General features: G+C 42.7%; 1 protein-coding gene across 1 annotated transcript in view; it reads left to right on the top strand.

Annotated features, from left to right (window-relative positions):
* Window positions 1-1300: 1300 nt before the first annotated feature.
* LOC126412532 (acetylcholinesterase-like) overlaps window positions 1301-26815 on the top strand; it is a 118554-nt gene continuing 93039 nt past the window's right edge. Inside the window, exon 1 of the mRNA XM_050082174.1 lies at window positions 1301-1482. Coding sequence (XP_049938131.1) covers window positions 1330-1482 — 153 coding nt within the window. The 5' untranslated portion in view covers window positions 1301-1329. The remainder of the gene's footprint in view (window positions 1483-26815) is intronic.

Below are 26815 nucleotides of genomic sequence, written 5' to 3'. Positions count from 1 at the left end.
TGTGACGAGCCAGTTGCTCGGCCACCATTGAGCAGACGTTTTCAATTGGTGTGAGATCTGGAGAATGTGTTGACCAGGGCAGCAGTCGAACACTTTCTGTATCCAGAAAGGCCCGTACAGCATCTGCAACACGCGGTCGTGCATTATCCTGCTGAAATATAGGGTTTCGCAGGGAATGAAAGGTAGAGCCACGGGTCGTAACACATCTGAAATGTAACGTCCACTGTTCAGGGTGCCGTCAATGCGAATAATAGGTGACCAAGACGTGTAACCAATGGCACCCCTACCATGAAGCCGGGTGATACGCCAGTATGGCGATGACGAATACAAGCTTCCAATGTGCGATCACCGCGATGTCGCCAAACGCGGATGCGACCATCATGATGCTGTAAACAGAACCTCGATTCATCCGAAAAAATGACGTTTTGCCATTTATGCACCCAGGTTCGTCGTTGATTACACCATCGCAGGCACCCCTGTCTGTGCGTCAAGGGTAACCGCAGCCATGGTCTCCGAGCTGATAGTCCATGGTGCTGCAAACGTCGTCGAACTGTTCGTGCAGATGGTTGTTGTCTTGCAAACGTCCCCATCTGTTGACTCAGGAATCGAGACGTGGCTGCACGATCCGTTACAGCCATGCGGATAAGATGGCTGTCATCTCGACTGCTAGTGATACGAGGCAGTTGCGATCCAGCACGGCGTTCCGTATTATCCTCCTGAAGCTACCGATTCCATATTCTGCTAACAGTCACTGGATCCCGACCAACGCGAGCAGCAATGTCGCGATACGATAAACCGTAGTCGCGATAGGCTACACTCCGACATTTATCAAAGTCGGAAACGTGATGGTGCGCATTTCTCCTCCTTACACGAGGCATCACAACAACGTTTCACCAGGCAACACCGGTCAACTGCTGTTTGTGTATGAGAAATCGGTTGGAATCTTTCCTCATGTCAGCACATTTTAGGTGTCGCGGACGGCGCCAATCTTGTGTGAATGCTCTAAAAAGCTAATTATTTGCATATCACAGCATCTTCTTCCTGTCGGTTAAATTTCGCGTCTATAGCACGTCATCTTCGTGGTGTAGCAATTTTAATGGCCAGTAGCGTAGATACGATCTCATCCGGGGCAAGAGTGAACTTGTGTGAGGTCGAGATAAATAAGCCGAGATAACCTTTTCTTGGCCTGGTACCTTTATGTAACGACCATACTTATACGGTGGCGTCAGAAAGGATATCACTCGTTCCTATCTCTTCTTTGACCACCAAGCAACATTATTTCGCTGAATCAGCTTCAAGTGTCCGATACCGTTAGAACGCGGCGCTCTTATGAGGATGACTTTCAGTTATAAAGGCCTGAGAAAACTTCCTTGTCAGCGCAGTCTGAAGGTTCCCACCGTCAGGAACACTTCACGCAAAATGGACGGTTTCTGCTTGTCACTTGGTGCCATTTTCGTCTTGGCACTTGCTGCATCCTGTAATGTGAGTATTCAACGCAATATACAAAATATTTTTTCGAATGATTTTGAGTCCATGGCGGGACTGACTCGCAACTGACGGTAAAATAACAAGCACGCTCATAAGGCCACAAAAACAAGCATGTAGGAGTTTTTTTTTCTTTCATAGTTTTTAGAAATAGTCGTAGGAAAGTCTTTGAGAGCATATGGGCGGAGAAATATGTCATGGAAAGTACAGAATGTCCCAGTATTGGTACTAATTATGTTTCTGTCCATACGCATATAACGAGACACGTGCAATGGAGGCAAAAAAATCAGACTGCAATTCTTCCATTATTTCATAATTTATATCTGTTTTTCTGTCATCCAAAGACATTGCTGTACCTTTGTAGATGGAACAGTCATCGAGATCTTTTTAGCTTAGGGATAATGAAGTAGAATCAATAAACCTGAATCTGTTATTATTCGCAATATTTTAAGACTCATCTAAGGCTTTTGAATGTTTCAACCACAATATTCTCATATAAAGGATGGAATGTTATTGGAATAGTGAACACGGCAAGTTCGTAGCTTTAAAGGTAGGTGTGAGATAGAAAGTAGAATGCACCAGTTTCATGATGATCGCACTGCAGTGGTTACCCATACTTCAAAGTGATCAGGTGTGGTATAACAAAGGGTCTTATTTGGGTCCTTTGTTGTTTCTGACATTTCGCACATTTGTGTTGTCAGAGGATTAAAATTTTGTCCTTTCTGCAGACGGTGCAACTATAGAAACGGAAATAGTACCAGTCCTCTAGCTGAAGAGACAGATTATAAAACATTTGTGTTAAGGAGTAAGTGAATGGGGGGCTAGGTTGAAGTGAGTGTGATACTTTTTTTTCAAAACACATTAAAATTGTATTTCCAAAACTCTCGCTCAATTTAAATGCACTAATCTTTGGAGAAAGTGAAACACCAAGACCGAGAGATGTGATCACGATAAAATTTATTCCACCGATTAGGGACATGACACTACACAAATGATAAGATTTACAGACCTGTGCATGCAAGTGACTGTGGTAATTCAGAACGGACTAGCGGCACCATACGCTTCAATCAGTGTCGCTAGACGCCGTGGCATTGTACCAGAGAGCATCAGGATATGATGCTGGGGAATACTTTGCCACGCGGTTTCTAGGCGCGACCACAAAGCTTCAACTGTAGCTGCAAGAGGACCAGAACGAATAAGTTGCCGACCGACCATATCCCAGATATGCTGGAGGGGTGACATTTCAGGCGAACGGGCAGGCCAGGGAAGCAGTGGTACCCCTCGTTCTTCGAAGAAGGCTTGCACATTCCTCGCTACATGGGGCCGGGCGTTCTCCTGCTGAAATCTGGCATGTGGAACGACCTGTAGAAAGGACAGTGCCTCGAGCTGTAAAACCTCCATGAAGTGGCTGTATCTGTTCAGATTTCCCTCCAGACGTGGGAGGCGGGATCTCTTGTTATAGGCAATGGCGCCCTATGCCATCACATTTGGCGTTTGTCCGCTATGCCGCTCAACAATACGGTCCGCCCGACTGCGTTCACCACAGCGGCGTCGAAGACGTATGAGACCATCATTGTTGGACAAGTTGAAGCGGGACTTGTCCGAGAACACTACATTTTGCCACTTAGCACGCCAGTTCCGGTGTTCACGTGTACATTGGTCTCTGCGGCGTTGGTGGGTTCTGGTCGATGGAAACCGTCGCAGTGACATGCGTGCCACCAGTCCAGCTCTCAGAAGAGGGCATCGAACCACAGCCACAGACGTGTCCACACCCGTTGCAGTGATTCAATGTTGCGCCAAATGTAGGGACGAAGCTGTTCAGTCCGTTACGGCCAAGCGAAGAAGATGACGTTCATCTCGTGCTGTGTCGTCCAGTGCCCTGTCGGTGCTCTCTTCTCTACTGGTTCCACAGACGCCTCATTGTTGGAGCAGCGTGTCCTGTACAGGCAATGCCACAGAATGGCAGACCCGTCTCCCAGTGAAAAATCATTCTGTCCCGCTCGAACGCACTCACATGTCGATACTCCACCCCGTGATATCGGCGAGCCATGGTGGTACTTGGTTACAGGATTCCACTTCTTATGACACCTCCGCACCGACTGAGCGTTGCATAACGCTGACGTGTCCGATCACACAAAAGAGGGCGCTGTTGGACCCATGTGCATGCCACTTTTCTGCCATTTAAAACATTCATTACGGTTCCCCTGTTCTACACGTCCTCTTATCATGGCGTGTTGCGTACCATTGCTTCTGTGTGTCTCGTTTTTTCAAAACAGAAGTGGATAATTTTAAAACAGTAAAATGGATGTATTTCATTAACTTCCTCATCCATTACAAAATGTAACAACAATAATTTGTGAAAGACACGATGGTAAAACAAGGTTTTCCAGGAGTGCTAGTTCTGCAAGGTTCGCAGGAGAGCTTCTGTGAAGTTTGGAAGGTAGGAGACGAGGTACTGGCGGAAGTAGAGCTGCGAGGACGGAGCGTGAGTAGTGCTTGGGTAGTTCAGTTGGTAGAGCAGTTGCCCGCGAAAGGCAAAGGTCGCGAGTTCGAGTCTCGGTCCGGCACACGGTTTTAATCTGCCAGGAAGTTTCATATCAACGCAAATTCCGCTGTAGAGTGAAAATTTCATTCTAGAAACATCCCCTAGGCTGTGGCTAAGCCATGTCTCCGCAATATCTTTTCTTCGAGGAGTGCTAGTTCTGCAAGGTTCGCAGGAGAGCTTCTGTGAAGTTTGGAAGGTAGGAGACGAGATACTAGCAGAAGTAGGGCTGTGAGGACCGGGCGGGAGTCGTGCTTGGATAGCTCAATTGGTAGAGCAGTTGCCCGCAAAAGGCTAAGGTCCCGAGTTCGAGTCTCGGTCCGGCACACAGTTTTAATCTGCCAGGAAGTTTCAAACCAAGGTTGTTACACAAATTTATAAATTTGTGATTATCCACTTACAGTAAAATACTGCTGTGACATGAATGACGTTAAGCCTCAATTTTAAAAAAAATTCCTTTGCGCAAAAAACACTATTCACATTTATGAACATAGTCAATAAAATTTATGTCTTGTACTCAAACTGAACTCCGCTGAAATACAGCAACCGATAAGATTGTAGACACCACAGACAAACTTAAGACAGCGAACTTGTCTTTCGCCAGCCATACCAACTGTTTCCTGAATCACGAACGAAGAGTTTCTGGATAATAAATGAAGCCACCCAGCAGTCCTGCAGCGAGGCACATCACAGTTCACAGGCCAGAGCAGCCGACTTCTAGCACACTAGATCACCCGATGGTAGACGACACCACTGATGGTGCTGAGCCCCCGAAAACAAATGTGTCCAATTAGGGCTCCATTGGGAGGAGGGGCGGCGGTGGGGGGGGGGGGGGCGGGAGGGGAGGGAGGATTCCGCCGATGGTCGCTGCAGGTTTCCAACTGGTGGCGGTAAGATAACTCGTGACGTCACTCCGCGGCAGAAGGCAGGCGGCACCATATAGGACGCGCGATAGTCGCACCACTAGAAGTGCCAGCGGCAGAGGCGCGCGCGGGAGTTCAAACTCATCGGAACGGTAGAGACTTGAAAACATCGAAAATTTATCATTAAACTTGAACAAGATTCAGTCATACAATGAGGTGAGAAAAGTCAGGGAATACCTCTCAATATCGTGTCCGACCTCCTTTTTCCCGGCGTAGTGCAGCAACTCGATATACCGTGGACTCAACAAGTCATTAGAAAACCCCTTCAGGAATATCGAGCCATGCTGCCTCTATAGCTGTCCGTAATTACGAAAGTGTGTAGCCGGTGCAGGATTTTGTTCACGAACTGACCTTTCGATTATGCCTCGTAAAGGTTCGATAGGATTCATGTTGGGCGATCTAGCTGGCCAAATCATTCACCTGAATCGTACAGAGTGTTCTCCAAACCTGTCGTGAACAATTGTGGCCCGCTGACATGGCGCATTGACATCCGTAATAATGCCGTCGTTGTTTGGGAACAAATGATCTCCAAGTAGCCGAACATAACCATTTCCAGTTAACCATCGGTTCAGTGGGATCAGAGGATCCAGTCCATTCAGGGTGAACACAGCCCACACCATTATAGAGCCACTACCAGCTTGCGTACGCTTTGTTGAAAACAAGGTTCATGTCTTCGTGGGGTCTGCACCACCCTCGAACCCTACCATCAGCTCTTAGCTGAAATCGGGACTCATCTGACTAGGCCATGGTTTTCTCGTTGTCTTGGGTCACGAGCCCAGGAGAGTCGCTACATTGGCCTGGAGTCTCCATAGTTTTACTACTGGAAGGTCTTTTCCTTCCAGTCTTTCCTTATTCAACTTACTTGGTTGAAGACACAGAGGAATTACAGACACTGGCAGTCAGGGGACATCGATTTAAATCAATGAGGAAGGTTGAAAATTTGTGCCGGACCGGGATTCGAACCTGGGTCTGCCGCTTACTAAGCAGATGCCCTGACCACTGCGCCATCCAGACTCAGTGGTCATCGCATGTGCAAGGATAACCGACAGATCCTAATTCTCAACTTATTCACACACTACAGATGCAGAGCCCCTTTTCCATGTCTCAAAGAACAGACTCCACATATATATAATAAAGGCGAGGACGTTCAATGATATCTTTCGTGCGCATGCACACCAGGCTCAAACTCTTACAGGAATCGGCAATATGCCGTCAGTAATGAGGATAATGGGCAAGGTTCACTACGTCAGTAGTGTGTGGATAGGTTGGGAATTTTGGTCTGGCGGAAGATGCGCTAAAGTAGCCCGTGCTGTTGCGATGTCTACTGTGTCTAGATGGCGCAGTGGTCACCACATATTGCTCTTAAACAGGAGATCCGGGTATGAATTCCGGTCTGGAATAAATTTTAAACCTTCCCAACGAATTTAAATCAATATCTGCTCGCAGCCAATGCCTACAATTACTTTGTGCCTTAATTCATTCTGGTTGCTGGACCAAAATGGTGTCTGTTCTTTCGGACATGTCTGAAAGAACAGGAACTACATATATGTATTATTGTGGTTTGACTCACCAACCGTGGCGCCTTTGTTGTTGACAACAACTACTGTCAAACCGTGAATGCGAACCTATACTTGGTTGGAATGTTACCGGCCAGTCCGCTAGGCAGGCCACGTGAGGTGTCTCGGTGAAGAGATGACTTAATTCGTCTCCTAGCAACAGAAACCTCCTCAAAATAACCTTTAACAATGCAACGACGTGCGAGAAACTAACTTCCGTCATCCAGCACCCTCTCACTACGTCTTGCTATTCAGGATGGCCTGAGGCTAGGCACATCCTGCGCCAAGGTCGCCAAAGACTGTAATGCGCCGACTGGCGTTAGCAAAAATCGAACTTACAACGACAATGGATCGTACTGTACCAACGTCGCTACGCAGTTAATGTATGGCTTCCTAACGCCCAAAATACTTGGACGAACCAATCGACCACTACACCTTTAATTAGGTACAGTTTTTAATTTCACAGTTGATGTTATGACTGCGGATCAATATCTTATTTTAGAAGATTCCAGACGTAGTGGAGGGCCTGGCGACTACTAGAAGTCTATCTCGCACCGTATTCGCACTCTCAAGTAACAAATTGAAGCCAGATCACCCTTAGTATAATTACTACTGCGGCAACCTCAAGCACTGCCTATGCAGCCGGCTCGAATATAGAACAATGGAAGACAGCACCCTTACTTTACACAACGTCGAGATCGAACAATGACACGATTACATTACGAATAAACACATCCAAACATTCTAATGACAACGATCACCAATATCAAGCAGTAATTACGAGTTAGACCATTTCAGATAACAACTCTCGTTATCTCGAGATCAGAGCCCACACAGAGGCATACCGACAATCCTTTTTTTTCCACGAACAATACGGGACGTGAATAGAAGGAAGAACCGATAGAGGTACTCAAAGTACCATCCGCCACACACTGTCAGGTGGCTTGCGGAGTATGGATGTATATGTAGATCTAAGCTACTGGTCGAATTGAAGCATCAAATCTCTTTAAATATATAGTACCTGTTTATATTATGTCGAGATAAATCACCCACCTAGCTTGCAATTGTTCTCCCACACAACGAAATTCTCAAATCGCAGTACATTATCTCTGGAAAAGACTTGTAACTTTTTAATTACTTACAAAATTCATAATCGATATACCCTCGTGTTATGACCAGTTTGTATTAAGACGCTTCCACCAATATCTGTAAGAACTGAAATAGTTTATGCTACCACTAAATCTCTTTCCACTTAGACCAGCGTTTGTGTGTAAATAATATGACGTCGCGTACTTCACAGATTTACTTATCTTTGTCCTTGGTGTAATCGTTTACCATCCCGTAACAAACTACGACAACTTCAATTCTACTTTCATTTACCTAGACACTCTTTCCATCAATGAAATCGTTTTAACTTTTTAGAATGTCTACCCTCTGTAGGTTTATCGTGGTTCCACTCAATGAACTTTTGATTAGGCAATCTTACTAATACCAGCGTATACTTGTGACCTGGAATTCACCCTTTTCTTTTCTCGTAAAATATATATGCATACACCAGATACTAATTAAATACACTAAGGTTTATATTAACCCAAGACAACTTGAATTTATTTTCTCTAGGTATTTCAATACAATTCCATTCACGTAAGTGAGCGAGTGCCATCAAAGACTATACCCCATAACACGGAAATTCAGTAATAAAAAAAATAAACAAAAACCCTAAGTGCCACCGCCACTTGAAATCTAACCTTAAGCGACAATTTAAAACAATCCCCAACCTCCTCAGGCGTTGACAATACGCGACCCGCTAAGTTCCCTTCTTGAATTCGGCCACTCGTCACTTTGGCTAATTAAGTTTTTGTTTATCTGCGTGCTGCTTGTAAAATGGTTCCTTCATTTTCTCGTCGGTTATCCACTTAACTGTTGGTGCACTCTATCACAATATAGTGAAACAGTTCGTATTTATTCGAGCCAATTCTCGACCCGCTGTAAGACAGTGGTATTTAAACAACAACTACGAACATGTGTTTGAGGCTTTCCCTTCTCGACACGCACACCGACCACACCAACCCACTTCAACGAAACGGCTAACAACCCAATTACCTCTGGGCGAGCCGCGACCACTAATCGTACAACACGGACAGGATATCGGTTCCACCGATTCCCAAAAACTTAGCACCTACAATCTACTTCTCTCTCTAACCAGGCTCACGCTGGATTTACCACAGCAAACTTTACCACCGAAACTGTCCACAAGACGACAATCAATTGATAGCTCGTGTACCTAAATTCGCCAAAACCAGTGTATCACCAGCGACTACTCAGAAAATCCCACAGAATCTCTGTATACTCCGTTGCTCAACTTTGGGAGGAAACAACCACCACAGCCACTTATATGAGCAGAGGCTATCAGGCTAAATAGCCACGCTGCCTCCACGAACTGTACCCAAATTAAATTACTGGTAGTACCAATGAAAACTCCTTTCCCTCTCCCAAGCCTTAATCGCCAGCTGCCGTGCCTCACTACACCACGCAGGAGGTCGCACTACTATCAGACCTAGACGCACACCGATATATCCACTAAGTCAGTGAGAGGTCTACATGGAAACTAACTAACTCTTTATGTCATGCCACAGGAACCATTTAAAACGAACAAATACGCAGCGCCACGACAACTTTTGACAGTTAATTATTCTTTGCTGCTGTCGGTTCTCTACGACAGAAAGCTAGAGTTAGATCTGAAGAAAACGAAGAAGATAATTTCCTAAAGAATTACTGGCGCACTAGAGACATTGCCATTATCAGCTACTTGGCCTGTTGGTTATCAGAATGTGAAAGTGTGATGCATGTGAAAACTCTAGTTATCTAGTGTTGACCTGATGTGATAGGGTAGCAGATGGTCACGTCGTGCTTATCTGAGTCTCAGTCTTACGTGTAAAGTGATAACTTTTGGAACAACTTTGTCCTTTAGCCTTTTCAGCAAGGTTACAAGAAAGTGATTTGTTTCCGTATCTGCCACGCGCTTCAGGCCGTTGCTAGTCCTAACCTCTCGCCCAGAGTTGCACATGCTTCATAACTAAGTGGAAAACGTTTTACGGATGCTTAATTTTTTCATAAGTCTGAAAACAAGGGGAAACTACGGCCGTAATTTTTCCGAGGGCATACAGCTCTACTGTATGGATAAATGATGATGGCGTCCTCTTGGGTAAAATATTCCGGAGGTAAAATAATCCCCCATTCGGATCCCCGAGCGGGGACTACTCAAGAGGACGTCGTTATCAGGAGAAAGAGAACTGGCGTTCTACGGATCGGAGAGTGGAATGTCAGATCCCTTAATCGGGCAGGTAGGTTAGAAAATTCAAAAAGCGAAATGGATATGTTAAAGTTAGATATAGTGGGAATAAGTGAAGTTCGGTGGCAGGAGGAACAAGACTTTTGGTCAGGTGAATACAGGGTTATAAATACAAAATCAAATAGGGGTAATGCAGGAGTAGGTTTGATAATGAATAAAAAAATAGGAGTACGGGTAAGCTACTACAAACAGCATAGTGAACGCATTATTGTGGCCAAGATAGACACGAAGCCCACGCCTACTACAGTAGTACAAGTTTATATGCCAACTAGCTCTGCAGATGACGAAGAAATTGATGAAATGTATGATGAGATAAAAGAAATTATTCAGGTAGTGAAGGGAGACGAAAATTTAATAGTCATGGGTGACTGGAATTCAAGAGTAGGAAAAACGAGAGAAGGAAACATAGTAGATGAATATGGATTGGAGCTAAGAAATGAAAGAGGAAGCCGCCTGGCAGAATTTTGCGCAGAGCATAACTTAATCATAGCTAACACTTGGTTTAAGAATCATGAAGGAAGGTTGTATACAAGGAAGAACCCTGGAGATACTCTAAGGTTTCAGATAGATTATATAATGGTAAGACAAAGATTTAGGAACCAGGTTTTAAATTGTAAGACATTTCCAGGGGCAGATGTGGACTCCGACCACAATCCACTGGTTATGAACTGTAGATAAAACTGAAGAAACTGCAAAAAGGTGGGAATTTAAGGAGATGGGACCTGGATAAACTGAAAGAACCAGAGGTTGTAGAGAGTTTCAGGGAGAGCATAAGGGAACAATTGACAAGAATGGGGGAAAGAAATACAGTAGAAGAGGAATGGGTAGCTTTGAGGGATGAAGTAGTGAAGGCAGCAGAGGATCAAGCAGGTAAAAAGACGCGGGCTAGTAAAAATCCTTGGGTGACAGAAGAAATATTGAATTTAATTGATGAAAGGAGAAAATATAAAAATGCAGTAAATGAAGCAGGCAAAAAGGAATACAAATGCCTCAAAAATGAGATCGACAGGAAGTGCAAAATGGCTAAGCAAGGATGACTAGAGGACAAATGTAAGGATGTAGAGGCTTATCTCACTAGGGGTAAAATAGATACTGCCTATAGGAAAATTAAAGTGACCTTTGGAGAAAAGAGAACAACTTGTATGAATATCAGGAGCTCAGATGGAAACCCAGTTCTAAGAAAAGAAGGGAAAGCAGAAAGGTGGAAGGAGTATATAGAGGGTCTATACAAGGGCGATTTACTTGAGGGCAATGTTATAGAAATGGAAGAGGATGTAGATGAAGATGAAATGGGAGATATGATACTGCGTGAAGAGTTTGATAGAGGACTGAAAGAGCTAAGTCGAAACAAGGCCCCGGGAGTAGACAACATTCCATTAGAACTACTGACAGCCTTGGGAGAGCCTGTTCTGACAAAACTCTATCATCTGGTGAGCAAGATGTATGAGACAGGCGAAATACCCTCAGACTTCAAGAAGAATATAATAATTCCAATCCCAAAGAAAGCAGGCGTTGACAGATGTGAAAATTACCGAACTATGAGTTTAATAAGTCACGACGGCAAAATACTAACGCTAATTCTTTACAGACGAATGGAAAAACTGGTAGAAGCTGATCTCGGGGAAGATCAATTTGGATTCCGTAGAAATATGGGAACAAGTGAGGCAATACTGACTCTACGACTTATTTTAGAAGCTAGATTAAGAAAAGGCAAACCTACGTTTCTAGCATTTGTAGACTTAGAGAAAGCTTAAGCAATGTTGACTGGAATACTCTGTATCAAATTCTGAAGGTGGCAGGGATAAAATACAGAGAGCGAAAGGCTATTTACAATTCGTACAGAAAGCAGATGGCACTTATAAGGGTCGAGGGACATGAAAGGGAAGCAGTGGTTGGGAAGGGAGTGAGACAGGGTGGTAGCCTTTCCCCGATGTTGTTCAATCTGTATATTGAGCAAGCAGTAAAGGAAACAAAAGAAAAATTTGGAGTAGGTATTAAAGTCCATGGAGAAAAAATAAAAACTTTAAGGTTCGCCGATGACATTGTAATTCTGTCGGAGGCAGCAAAGGACTTGGAAGAGCAGTTGAACGGAATGGACAGTGTCTTGAAAGGAGGATATAAGATGAACATCAACACAAAGCAAAACGAGGATAATGGAATGTAGTCAAATTAAATCAGGAGATGCTGAGGGAATTAGATTAGGAAATGAGACACTTAAAGTAGTAAAGGAGTTTTCCTATTTGGGGAGCAAAATAACTGATGATGGTCGAAGTAGAGAGGATATAAAATGTAGACTGGCAATGGCAAGGAGAGCGTTTCCGAAGAAGAGAAATTTGTTAACATCGAGCATAGATTTAAGTGTCAGGAAGCCGATTCTGAAAGTTTTTGTATGGAGTGTGGCCTTGTATGGAAGTGAAACATGGACAATAAATAGTTTGGACAAGAAGAGAATAGAAGCTTTCGAAATGTGGAGCTACAGAAGAATGCTGAAGATTAGATGGGTAGAACACATAACTAAAGAGGAGGTACTGAGTAGGATTGGGGAGAAGAGGAGTTTGTGGCACAACGTGACTAGAAGAAGGGATCGGTTGGTAGGACATGTTCTGTGACATCAAGGGATCACCAATTTAGTATTGGAGGGCAGCGTGGAGGGTAAAAATCGTAGAGGGATACCAAGAGATGAATACACTAAGTAGATTCAGAAGGATGTAGGTTGCAGTAGGTACTGGGAGATGAAGCAGCTTGCACAGGCTAGAGTAGCATGGAGAGCTGCATCAAACCAGTCTCAGGACTGAAGACCACAACGACAACAACAACATCTATTGAAGTCCTAAGGGAAGCAATATAACTATATATCCTCTTATATGAAGTCGGTGGGTGTGCGGCTCATCGGGGAGTGCAGAATTGAATTGCAATCCCCAATGTGGCCGACAGAAGTTCACCGTGGTGAGGTGCACATGGACAGACGATGATGATCAGGAACAGCGTTTGCCCGCATGGAGTTTGTCTGCACAGGTAATGAGACTTGGCCAGCAGTCGTCGAAAGATAACCGGTATGTGGCCCACCGGCTGTGAGGCACGAAATGAGCACCATTCAGACTTACAATGGATCCAAGCCTACTCGTCACCATCAATTTATGATACATGCATGAGTTGGCCAGAAATGAAAGTGACAGAAGTTGGAGCTCTAGATGGTGAAGCTTTTAGGAAAAATTGCACACTTTTTTGGCACCAGAAGGCGAAGCACAAGCCTTTTATGTTAGCGTAGTTTCAAGGCAGCAGTTGGAGCAACCGAAAGAATGCAGAACGATAATCCGTGAGTCCTGGATTTGAAACTCTGTGTGTAAACGTTTTTCTTTTTTCTACTTTCCATTCTTACGTTACTTGCGATGCAGATAAACAGAAATAATGCTCAACAAATCGTATTACTTAACATCTTCGGAAAATGCTGGAAAAGGGAAAGTAGTAGAAAGTTTGGAATAGCAAATAATTTCCCACAGAGGACTGTACTTACAGCACCCACGAGGACTCTGCAAATAAGTTTCTAAGAGGGGATAGTAATTACGGCCTTTGCATTGCGTTAGTTTGGTTTTGATCATCGAGCAGCCCTCAGCAGCTGCAAACGAAGAATAGGTTCCCCTGTTTGTACGATGAATATCACCCCAGTACTTGTAAATCATCAGCTGTAAATTAATAAAATGATTTAATTTTATTTATGGATGTGCATCTTACTGCATGGCCGAGGGACTTCAGCTAATGACATATCTGTATCGTGAGAATGAATTTATTGTCGCACACGAATACTTTCAGCGGCACATTACCGCCGTCCTCAGGCCCACTGTCAAAAGAGTATTAAATTTTCTTGGTGCATTTATTGTGGAGCCCTTGTTACTAGTACACGTGGGCTAGCTCACCTCAGGAGTCTCCGCTCGACACCTTGTTGTCTCCAATGCATTGGACTCCACAATAAATGCGCCAAGGAAATCTAATACTTCTGTTACTTGTAAAACAAATGTGTTTAATACTCTTTTGGCAGTGGGCATGAATGAGGATGGCGGAAATGTGGTACTGAAACTAGTCATGTGAGACAATAAAGTCATTCTCAAGATACATCTGTGGTGGTGCTTAAAAACTGACAATGAAAAGAAGTTTAGACACAGGGATTCGAGAAAGTGAGGCTTGTCTTATCGTTCTGTACTTTTTCCGCTGCGCCAACTGCTGCATGGGAACTACGCTAGCATCAATGGCTCACACAACGCCCAAACCGCGCCAAAAATGTTTTGTAAACGCTTGGCGATTCGGAGCTCAGATTCTGTCACTTTCATTTCTGCCCAACCCCTGCGTATACCATAAATTTGGACGAAACTCGTAGGCTGGCGTGAACCTCCCCTTGTAACCCTCTCCAGATGGTGACTGATAATGCCAAAACTGGCTATATGCTCTGACGGAGAAAAATCTCAAAACCGCAATATAATTATTAAACTTTCGATAGTACATTTGTCTAGGATTTAAGCGATTAACATTGCAAGATCACAGGTTAATATAAGCGGGACATAAGCCACTGCAAATGCGAAATGCTGGTACATTAATAAACGGTGTAACTGCCGGAATGGTGTGTGCAAGCATGCAAACGTACGTGCACTGTGTTGTACAGGTGCCGGATGTCAGTTTGTGGGATGGCGATCCATGCCGCTTGCACTTGTTCAGTCAATACAGGAGTGGTTAATGCAGGTTGTCGATGATGCTGGAGTTGTCGTTCGATGATGTCCCACACGTGCTCGATTGGAGACAGAGCTGGTAACCGTGTAGGCCAAAGCAACATGTCGGCACTCTGTAGAACATGTTGGGGTTACAACAGAGGTGTGCGGACAAGCGTTATCGTGTTGGAAAATACCCCCTGGAATACTGTTCATGAATGGCAGAGCAACAAGCCGAATCACCAAATTTACTTAAAAATTTGCTGTCAGGGTGCGTGGGATAACCACGAGAGTGTCCCTCCTGTCATACGAAATTGCACCTCAGACCATAACTCCAGATGAAAGTTCAGTGTTTCTAGCACGCAGACAGGTTTGTTGCAGGTTCTCAACTGGTCTCCATCAGTGGCACCGAGGCAAAACCATTTCTCATCGGAAAACACAACAGACCTCCATCCTGCCTGCCAATGAGCTCTCGCTTGACACCACTGAAGTCGCAAATGGAGGTTATTTGTGGTCGGTGGGATGCACGCTACAGGGAGTCTGGCTCGGAGCTGTCCTTGAAATAACCGACTTGTAACAGTTCGTTGTGTCACTGTGGTACCGAGTGCTGCTCAAATTACTGCTGCAGATGAAGTACCATGCGCCAGAGCCATTCGTGGAACACGATGGTCTTCCCTCTGTGTAGTTTCACGTGAGCATCCGGAGTCCGATGTTCTTGCGGCCGTACATTCTCGCGGCCACCGCTGCCAGCAATCGTGTATAGTGGCAACATTCCTGCCAAGTCTTTCTACAGTATCGCAGAAGGAACATCCAGCTTCTCGTAGCCCTATTATAACACTTCGTTCAAACTCAGTGAGGTTCTGGCAATGGCTTCTCCTACATCTAAATGGATAATCTGCAAATCACATTTAAGTGCCTGGCAGACAGTTCATCGAACCACCTTCACAAGTCTCTATTATTTCAATCTTATATAGCGAGCGGAAAGAACGAACACCTGTATCTTTCAGTACGAGTTCTGATTTCCTTTATTTTACCGTGGTGATCGTTCCTTCGTACGTAGGCCGGTGTCAACAAAATATTTTCGCATTCAGAGCAGAAAGTTACTGACTGGAATTTCGCGAGAAGATTTCGTCGCAGCGAAATACGCCTTTCTTTAAATGATGTCCAGCCCAAATATTGTATCATTTCAGTGACACTCTCTCCCATATTTCGCGATAATACAAAACGTGGTGCCCTTCTTTGAACTTTTTCGATGTACTCTGTCAGTCCTATCTGGTAAGGATCCCACACCGCGCAGCAGTATTCTAAAAGAGGGTGGACAAGCGTAGTGTAGGCAGTCTCCTTAGTGATCTGTTACATTTTCTAAGTATCCTGCCAATAAAACGCAGTCTTTGATTAGCCTCCCCCACAAAATTTTCTATGTATTCCTTCCAATTTAAGTTGTTCGTAATTGTAATTCATAGGTATTTGGTTGAATTTACCGCCTTTAGATTTGACTGCTTTATCATGTAACCGAAGTTTAACGAATACCTTTTAGCTCTCATGTGGATGGCCTGACGCTTTTCGTTATCTAGGGTCAACTGCCAATAAGGAACAGAAAAGGGCCTATAACACTACCTTGGGGAACGCCAGAAATCACTTCTGTTTTACTCGATGAGTTTCCGTCAATTACTACGAACTGTGACCTCTCTGAAGTAAATAACAAATCCAGTCACATAACTGAGACGATATTCCATAAGTACGCAATATCACTACCAGCCGCTTGTGTGGTACAGTGTCAAAAGCCTTCCGAAAATCCATAAATACGGAATCGATCCTAAATCCCTTGTCAATAGCACTCAACACTTCATGCGAATAAAGAGCTAGTTGTGTTTCACAAGAACAAGTTTTCTAAACGCTTGTTGACTGTATGCCAATAGACCGTTTTCTTCGAGGTAATTCATAATGTTCTAACACAATATATGTTCCAAAATCCTGCTGCATATCGACGTTAAGGATATGGGCCTGTAATTTAGTGGATTACTCCTACTACCTTTCTTGAATATTGGTGTGACCTGTGCAACTTTCCAGTCTTTGGGTGTGGATCTTTCGTCTGGCGAACGTTTGTACATGATTGTTAAGTATGGAGCTAATGCGTCAGCATACACTGAAAGGAGCCTAATTGGTATACAGTCTGGGCCAGAAACTTGCGTTTATTAACTGATTTAAATTGCTTCACTGCTCCGAGGATATTTACTTCTACGTCTTTGTCATCTTAAAGGCTTTCTTGAGTAACGTTACTTCACCACGTCCAGAGTGTACTTAAAGGAAACCTCGCCTGCACCCTCATTGGGGCGCTATTAGCGCCACTCTTATGAGACTGGCGTGAAATATGAATAGACGGCATCTTTTAGATGTAGAATCACGCCCACCAACTTTTGTTTACGTCGCACAACACCTTCTTGGTGTTGCACATGGTTTCCGTCAGTGTATATGCAAAGCTGGCCTGTAGTTATTTTTGACAAGCTGGGGCTTTTGCCCTCGAAGTCAAAACAGGATTGAAGCGCAAAGCATAATCGTCCTGCAACGAGCTTCCCCGTCGTGTCAGTGGCTCGACAGCTCTGGCTGTGTAATAACTTAGCTTTCCAGAAACGATAATTAATTTAGAGAGATCTTCTTCAGTTCTGCCAATACACTTTGTGGTACAAAGAAATGTTAGTACAACTGAATCAGATGTGTGATGTGTCTGAATTAATTATCATGGACGCCCTGCGTACCAAATCCTGTGTTTTCAGAAACGGTTTCTACAGTGTCAACACAATCAGCTTAGAGTGTCTTACGCAAAGACATCTGACTCGTCCTGAACAGTGTCTTCTTGCATCAGCTTGGAGTGACTCTGCAAAGTCTTCTGGTGCGAGAGGCGGAACGTTAACGTAACAGAGTGACGCAGTTTTTTGATGTGGAATTTCTCCACTTCCGCCTGTGTGCTAAGCCACTGATTCTATTTAGTGGGTCTATTTAGTTTTTCCCTTTCTTCATCCAGAAACCGTACGTTGACTGTATGCTTGGCGTTTGTATATGTTTGCTTTGTATTCTTACTATTCATTCAATGAAGTACGATTCCTCAAAAACAATAATGGACCATTGCAGTTCAAATTTTAACATCTACCGCACAGTTGCACGCCCTAGGCATGGATGTGCTTGATGCCCTCAGGCTAGTTAGGTTAAGTTGCACGCCCTTGGCATGGATGTGCTTGATGCCGTCAGCCTGGTTAGGTTAGATGTAATTGTTTAATATAACATTTTCATTTTAATGTGATTAATTGTGTGCTAAATTTTAACCTGAATATGCAATATTTTTTCATATTCAATGCATTGTATTTCCAACATTTTTCTGCCTTCACCTTAATCTCTAGGGTGTTCGGAATTTCCCGTTACAAACTGCTGAGACTTGTAGAGGGAAGTGGGTAAATATTCTGAATTGGAACCCATGTCCTTAAATCTACCGTTTCCATACTACAGCCATTTGAAAACATGTTGGTAATGAGACCACTTTTACAAGTAGCTGATTAGGCGTGGCCTAGTACATCACTTGTTTTACAATTCCACTCACTGATAGCCAAATAAATTGTTCATGTGCTTGTTGATGAGCTTTCTTCAACGTAATGCAGTACGGCCTCGTGTGTGCGGCGTCTATTTGCAGCACAACAGTCACGGCTGCTGACTGTGAAGGTCCCCTTTTCGAAGCTCTTAGGTGATTGTGGCGAAAAGGGTATGCAATGGAATCGATGGAGAACGATCTTGATAAAGGTGACTTCGCCATTCAGGAGGATCATGTCGGTGTTCTGGAAACGAGTACTGAACATTTTTGCTGTAACACACACAGACACATGAGTGAGCGTTGAACCAGGCCGTAGAGGTAGGACAGATATCAAATGACGCCAGCCCATTCGACGTAACCACCTGCCACCATGGCTACCCTGTTGCAAACCTACCTAGCAAACATCTTTTCAACCGGCTGTAGCACGAAAACGGTAGGCTTCCGGAAATCGGTTCCTATTCAGAATATTCGTATTCACTCCCCTCTACAAGCCATAGAAGTTTGTAACGGGAATTTCCAAACACCCTCTACATACTGTTCTGTATCACTTTATTTTCCGTTAGGTAGTGCAGTGTTAACATACTGGACTCACTTTCGATTAAGTTCAAATCTCCTGCCAGTTATCCAGATTTACGCTTACCGTGTTTTCCATAAATCACACGAGGCAAATTCTGGGACGGTTTTCGTAAATTGGACACAGCTTAATTCTTCCCCATATTTCCCCTATTCCTACCATTTCTATTCCTATTCCCACAAGGAGGTCAGTTTCCTTTCACAGAAAAACAGCCACGACTTTTCTTTCTGAGCTATTCGTTTGTACATATTTTACATTAAGCTTTGGCACCTATTGTTGCCGGTACTATTACGAAAGTAACGACTAAAGCCACTTGTACGACTACTACTAGAATTACTACCTCTAGTAATGCTACTGAAACTGCCACAGAAGACTCTCTTATTACTTGAATCTATTACATCAGTAACCACTAGTGATATGTAGGCTACTATTATTAATACCATACCTTTAAAAGAGCTGTTTTAGCTTATTATCATTTGATTTATTTTTGACAATTTATACTGAAAGTATAGTTTACTAGTGTATTGCCTTGCCTCACGACAATCTTTATCTGTTAACGTTAGTCCGTTTTAGGAGTGAGACAAGTTACTCTACTCTTTCTGCACCAGAATGGCCGCACTGTCGGATCCATCAGTACTTCTGGCCTCCAGATCACTTGACGACGGATAAGAATGTTCATTTCACATTTGATCAAGATTTGTTGTTCTCTCTGCGCTCAGCCTCTTTTCATTGTTCCGCTACTGAACCAAGCGGTCGTAGATTCCTGACCGAGAAAAAAGATCACTGTTTTAATGTGGATTTGATCCAAAAAGCTCAGCCCAAATACCATTTTCCGCATTTTTTCCTCTTCTCCCTGAAGCATAAAAATGAAAAGGAAATGGTAAGAAGCTGCAACGATCGCTGTAGTTTTACACAAAGTTATCCTACGGGGTCGTCCATTATAATAACACCAGTTTGGTACCTGTTGATATCGTAGATGATCTCTGAACTTAATCGTGATTCTTTTTAGGATTTGATTCGTCGTGTTCGGCCTTGCACAGTCGGAGTGTTTCACTAGGTCCACGGATGCTATAAAATCATCTTTGATTTTTGTTTTTCTTCCGTTTGTTAATAAACGCCACACTTTATTCTACCCATAGTTTTTATGATGCCGCAAGCATATTCGTCCAGTTACTTTTTTTTAAAGGTATTCCGCTGTCTTTTACTCCAGCCAGTAATTTAAAAGTCTGAGATATAAAAAAGTACTTACATTTGTTATTGGCTTGAATTTTCTTATGTGATATGGCGATGGCAGGTCTATCTCACAGATAATGGATAACAAATCAAATGGCCATCTAGTAGTACAAATTACACTGATTTTAGTAACGTTGAAGGAGCCTCAATTACTTTTTGTAGTTACGTCATTCGATTCTCTATCTCTGACCACTGCTGAAGTATCTGTGTTTGCCACGTCGAATTCTTTCTTTTGTCTTATCGTACTTGGAGATGACACTACTTTATCTCGACTACCTACCTAGAGTAAAGGTTTGATTGGTTTCCGTAAGCGACTACAAGCGATTAACAGAATGGCTGCCTGCAAATCACACTACCGATTCCTTCTGTAGCTATCCTTTCCCTAACAACAGCGATATGGCGAGAGTTAAGCGGTTCCCTTAAATTCGTGGATGAATTTCTTCGAATGAATCTCGGTCTGGATTTTGATTTTCTCACAACTAGTCTTCCATGATATATCCTTCTCCAGTATCTCCCCATCGTTACTCTATTTACTTATTGATAATGCCTGTTTACAATGAATAAAAGGCGATGGCTTACTACACAATATCTGGTCTTTTATTTAAATGTTTGAATTCATTTACATGGGCCACATCTCCTTCATCAAATACTTGGTCTGTGACTCAGCTACAGATAGTTCATACCACGTTTCACTTCGTTTGTATGGTATGTTACTCATATTTTATTTTATATGTCTTTTGGTGGCCGCATTTAGCGATTTACGTTGATAATAGATGTGAAGTAAATACTTAGAATGATACCAGTAGATAGTTGCCATGCTCTTCCGTCGAAGATCGGTTTTATGCAGCTCTCCTCACTAATCTATCCTGTACAAGTCTCTTCATCTCTGCATAACTACTGGGGCCTAGATCCATTTTAACCTGCTTACTGTATGCGAACCTTCGGCTCCCTCTACATTTTTCATCTCACACACTTCCTTCCACTACCAAATGGACTATTCCTCCATCAGTCAGCATGTACCCTATCGATCGAGACCCTCTTTTAAACTGGTTGTGCCATAAATTTCTTTTTTTCTCAGTTCGACTTAGTACTTCCACATTAGTTTCTCCATCTACCCTTATAAATTTCAGCTTTCTTCTGTATCATGAACTTCAAAAGCTTCTATTCTCTTCTTGTCTGAACTGTTTACTGCCCACGTTCACTTCTGTAAAAGGTTACACACTTCCTTTCACTATCAAATGGACTATTCCTCCATCAGTCAGCCTGTACCCTATCGATCGATCCCCTCTTTTAAACTGGTTGTGCCATAAATTTCTTTTTTTCTCAGTTCGACTTAGTACTTCCACATTAGTTTCTCCATCTACCCTTATAAATTTCAGCTTTCTTCTGTATCATGAACTTCAAAAGCTTCTATTCTCTTCTTGTCTGAACTGTTTACTGCCCACGTTCACTTCTGTAAAAGGTTACACACTTCCTTTCACTACCAAATGGACTATTCCTCCATCAGTCAGCATGTACCCTATCGATCGAGCTCCTCTTTTAAACTGGTTGTGCCATAAATTTCTTTTTTTCTCAGTTCGACTTAGTACCTCCACATTAGTTTCTCCATCTACCCTTATAAATTTCAGCTTTCTTCTGTATCATGAACTTCAAAAGCTTCTATTCTCTTCTTGTCTGAACTGTTTACTGCCCACGTTCACTTCTGTAAAAGGTTACACTCCAGACAACACCTCCAGGAAAGATTTCCGTACTAACTTGCAACATGTTGGAGTACCTGCGGATCAGCAACTTCTGTTAATCACTACAACGGAAAACCAATCCAAAGTTGCAATATTTACTTTTTTTTATTCACTCGATGACTAATTTCGGGCCGAGACCGATTTTCAAATCATTCTACAGGGCAGAAAACCAAATTTAAGCTCATTTGTAATACAGGTGTTACCAGTTTGTTTGAAGCATGTGCCAAAAACGGAGAACATATCGTTTTTGACTATGTTACGTAAGTCTTGGAACAATACGTTCTGAATTTTTGGCATATGCTTAAAAGAATTGGTAATACCTGTATTACAAATGAGCTGCCCTGGTTTTCTGCCCTGTAGAATGATTTGAAAATCGGTCTCTGCCCGAAATTAGTCATCGTGTGAATAAAAAAAAGTAAAATTTGCAATTTTTGACTAGTTTTTCGTTGTACTGAAGATTTCCTCATATTTAAATTTAAATTCGATGTTGACGAATTCCTTGTTTTCGGAAATACTTCCCTTGCTATTGCTGGACTGCACTATATACTCCCCCACTCCGGCCTTCATCAGTTACTTTTCTGCCCAAATAGCAAAATCCATTGACTACTTTCAGTAGTTCAAATGGTTCAAATGGCTCTGGGCACTATGGGACTTAACATCTGTGGTCATCAGTCCCCTAGAACTAAGAACTAATTAAACCTAACTAACCTAAGGACGTCACACACATCCATGCCCGAGGCAGGATTCGAACCTGAGACAGTAGCGGTCACGCGGTTCCAGACTGAAGCGCCTAGAACCGCCTTTCAGTAGTATCGGCTGATTTAATTCGACTTCTTAACCTTGCCTTTGTTTTACTTTTGTTCACGTTCGTCTTGTAACATCTGTTCAAGACACTATTTATTCCGTTCAATTGCTCTTCTGAGGCCTTAGCCGTCCCTGACAGAACTGCAAAGTCATCGTCAAACATCAAAGTTTTTAATACCTTCTCTTCGAACTTCAGTCTCCGTTCCAAATTTCTCCTTGATTTACTTCACAATTTGCTCAATGTACAGTCGTGCTCAAAAGTATCCGAACGACCTGAATTGCATTTCGCCTGATTCGAATGCAACCCACACAGCGCAGCTGTCTAGCAGGTCCTCTAATCGCCCCTCAGTACAGTCGTTTGACTATTGAAAATGGTTCCAACAAGTCACCACTAGAAAACACTGCTCTGCATCGCAATAATTCAAGATGTTACGTAATACCAAGGTACTACAAATATCAGGGAACATCCCATCACAGATAGGACGGTTCTTCAGCATTGTAAGCTCACATTTGTTACAATAAATGACATACATGAAATGTTGGCACACTCATTATTACGTCAGATAGGTAATTCACGTAGAAAGTTCGTCGTATTCATGATTTCCTCTTCAAAATAACATACCGTACTTATTATTTAACACAAAATGACATTAAATATTTAAGTTATTCACGAGCAGCTAGTTTCGAATATGTATTAACTTCAAATGACACGACGAACCGTCTCGTTCTGCATATTGGTTCAAACCCAGGTCATGCAGACGAAGCAAAGACTTCGTGACTGACGGAATCTAACAGTCATTCCTGACTAGGCATACAGAGAGTGATGTACCTCGATTTTAGACAGTATCAGTTACCAAATACCAACTTTAAATTACATAACGTAAACATTGTTAACGGACGCGAATTCCAACCCAGCATCTATTGTCCTTGTTAACGAACAACGAGAGATGTTAAATATTGCTTCTTCACAAGTAACTTACTTGAAATACCGTGAGGTAAAGCTTTGTGTTTGACAGGGATTCGAACCCAGAACCTAATTGGATTGTCATCGAAGCACAATCAATTGTGACATATCGGATTTTCTCGGTAGTAGCTAGATGTTTTCTTTCCCAGCACTAAAACCTGGCACCTATAGCTGTTATATTCTAGAGAAAACGAACGTTAAAAATGGGTTTGTTACACCAGCAGCGACATGTGAGCATGTTTTAACTAGAAATAAGAAGACGAAGAGTTCAGTGCTGACTGGGAATCGAGTCCCACACATATCGTTGTTGACTGCACACAGAGAGACGTCAGCTACCGAATTTTTCTCCACCAGCAGCTCGGAATAACGTCCTTGAATTTACAATGACTTCGCAAACAGTTCTGTATCTCACTGGGACTCAAAAACGTCAGATACCGTTAGTGTTGACAACGAATGAAAATACATTAAAAATCAAAATTATTACCCACCAGCAGATAGGTGTTCTCATGCTTTAGTGCCAGGCCAGGCATCGAACCCTTTCACGCGCAATATGTGGAGATGTTGAGGAATCTGCAGTTTTGAACAAAACAACAAATTGCAGTCGAGCTGTATTGTCACGAAGGGATCAAATTCCGCGTTAAGGGCGGTCTGAGTTGCAATCCCAGATCTGAACCAATTTTATCGGCAAACAGAAGCTCGAATAAAAGATGGAATAAGTGTCCTGTGACCCTACGTAACGTTTGTTTCGTCACTAGAAATAAATAACTAGTATAAGAAAGGTTACTGTTGATAGAGTTTCTACGTGTCGCGACTCCGGACTTTATTGTGGTTCAACCTAACGTCTACTTGGTAGAGAAGGAATATCACGTTAACATGAATGTCAGACCACAATGCCATTATACCTTCTTCACTTGGCGTAGCCAGAAGAGAACAGAATCTGTCTCTCCTTATCAAAAATTATCAGCAGAAGTTGGAATCGAACCCAGACGATAAGTATATGAATCTAGCATCAATCCAAGGGACCACCAAATTGTCTTCCCTCTCACGTATTTTTCTATCATAACAATGTTGCGCCACAGTGGATGAGAATTCTGACACACAGACTCCCTGTAGTGGTTTGCAGCATGTTCAGTACATTCATTTACTTGGTTGACCGAATCGCCATGAACTAGCTGCCTCGGCTACCCAGTGCATACATTCGTCTCTATTTTGTAATCACCGAAATAAAATCACGTAACTGACACCTACACAGAACTGCCAACAGTGTAGGATGCAGAAATTTAAACAGGAAATAGTCCTTTCGACTTGAGCTACTCTATTGCGCTATCTGTTTGTTAAAAACGTCGTGCAGTGCCAAAGAAAAGCTGTAACTGTCTGTCTCTCAGAAGTCTAGATCCGGCCATATGCATTATCTCACAGCACTGTGCAATGCGCAAGTTCTGGAGGAATTGTTGTTGAGTTCTGGAGGTGATATAGCTATGTGTCAGCTAGTAGCGTAACGGTACGCGTATTTCACTGTTGATAATACGTCGCGAGTATGGGTACATTCACTGCTGCATTTTTTAAAACGCTATGCTGCTATCTGCTGTAGTTATCGATGTAACGGAACTTTGGACATAATTCCCTTCGCATCTCAACCCAAAATAGTCGCATGTGGAAAAAGGGATAACTTTTGCGACATTTTGTTCTTTTCAGGTGTAATAGGTGGCCAGACTGCAGATGCATCTCGAAACTTTTGTATTATGTATGGGGAGAGCGCATCGTGCCAATATACAACAGAAAAGTATGTTCTACATTGGCTTTCGTGTGGCAGTGGCACTTTATTCTTCATAAAACCTTGTTTGACAACTTTAACTCAGAACATGCATGTAATCAATAAACTGCATGTGCATTGTCAGACTGTTATAGATAACATCAGAGAATTCGTATATATCGTTGATGATTAATTTCTCTCTCATGGTAACTAACGTTTTAACAACACTGAAAGAAACCGTACGAAATCTGTGCACTGTATTATAAGAAATGAAATAAAACTACCCACGATAACCTTACGACGAAAGTCTGTTTCAATAGAACTGAGTATCTGTACACAAGCGTGCCTCTATCGGCACGAATTAGTAAAATACTAATCACTTAGATTTCGATTGGGTCTGTGTTGATTGGTATGCCGTGTCATACTAAAGTGTTATGCTAATGTGGCATTTCATAAATAAAGTTATGTATTCCTAGAAACCCAAAATTTGTTTGTCAGAACTGACTGCAAACTAAGCTTCATAAATCAGTAAATCTCAGAGTTGTTTTTATATATCTTTCGTAAGTGTACTCAAAACTAAGAAAATCATAGACGAACGTTTTCGTGCCTCGCCGATAGTCGAGCACAACAAGGGATCTTACTGCCTTCCGTTATACGTCGTTGTCAGTTCTTCCACAAGATTTGGTATATGTGACCTGTTTCAAGTTGTGTATGGCAGAGAATGTTTTAGAAAATCAATTGTTTACCTTTGCAATAAACGTATTCCAGGCCCTAGCAGCTATGGTCACTTCCCAGCCCACAGTAGGATCACATCGGTTCGTCTTCTTCCTGCTGGTAATGTAACTGAGATTTGGCAACAAGGCAAGGTATATTTGGCAACTCTGTGATCGACGAGTTACTTCCTGGTGTGCACGGAATTAAGCCTCAAAGTTCACTTGATTTTTCCTGTCATTTCCATTGAATAATCTGAGTTATCATTAACTCTTGAGCTCTAACAAAAGATTGTAAATTTACGGTTTTCTGCCCAGGATAGTCGTTGCACGTGAAAATCGCATCTAATATCGTCCTTTAAATAGCGGTTTACGAGTTCTAGTCACTATTTGTCTCGTAAGAGGAGACGTAGACGCATGCCCCTTCTCTAGCTCTGTGGGAACGTGCTAACTTAGGAGAACGCGTCTGTTATGGTTTGCGGTTCCAGTCTCCATGACTGTAACGTTTTTATCCCTTCTGTGAAAGAGCTACAAGCAGTCAGATCGCACATCGATAAGGAAATCGCATGCAAATGCTTTCGGCTCATAGTGCAATAGTGAAAAAACTTACAATGCTGAACAACAGGTAACGCCTATTTCCGCTGCTGACAAACAAATTTTGGGTTTCTAGGAATACATAACTTTATTTATGAAATGCCACATTAGCATAACACTTTAGTATGACATGGCATACCAATCAAACACAGACCCAATCGAAATCTAAGTGATTAGTATTTTACTAATTCGTGCCGATAGAGGCACGCTTGTGTACAGCTACTCAGTTCTATTGAAACAGACTTTCGTCGTAAGGTTATCGTGGGTAGTTTTATTTCATTTCTTATAATACAGTGCACAGATTTCGTA

The sequence above is a fragment of the Schistocerca serialis genome, chromosome 7 (assembly GCF_023864345.2).
Source record: "Schistocerca serialis cubense isolate TAMUIC-IGC-003099 chromosome 7, iqSchSeri2.2, whole genome shotgun sequence".
NCBI lineage: Eukaryota > Metazoa > Arthropoda > Insecta > Orthoptera > Acrididae > Schistocerca > Schistocerca serialis.
This window is presented reverse-complemented; position numbering and strand designations above follow the sequence as displayed.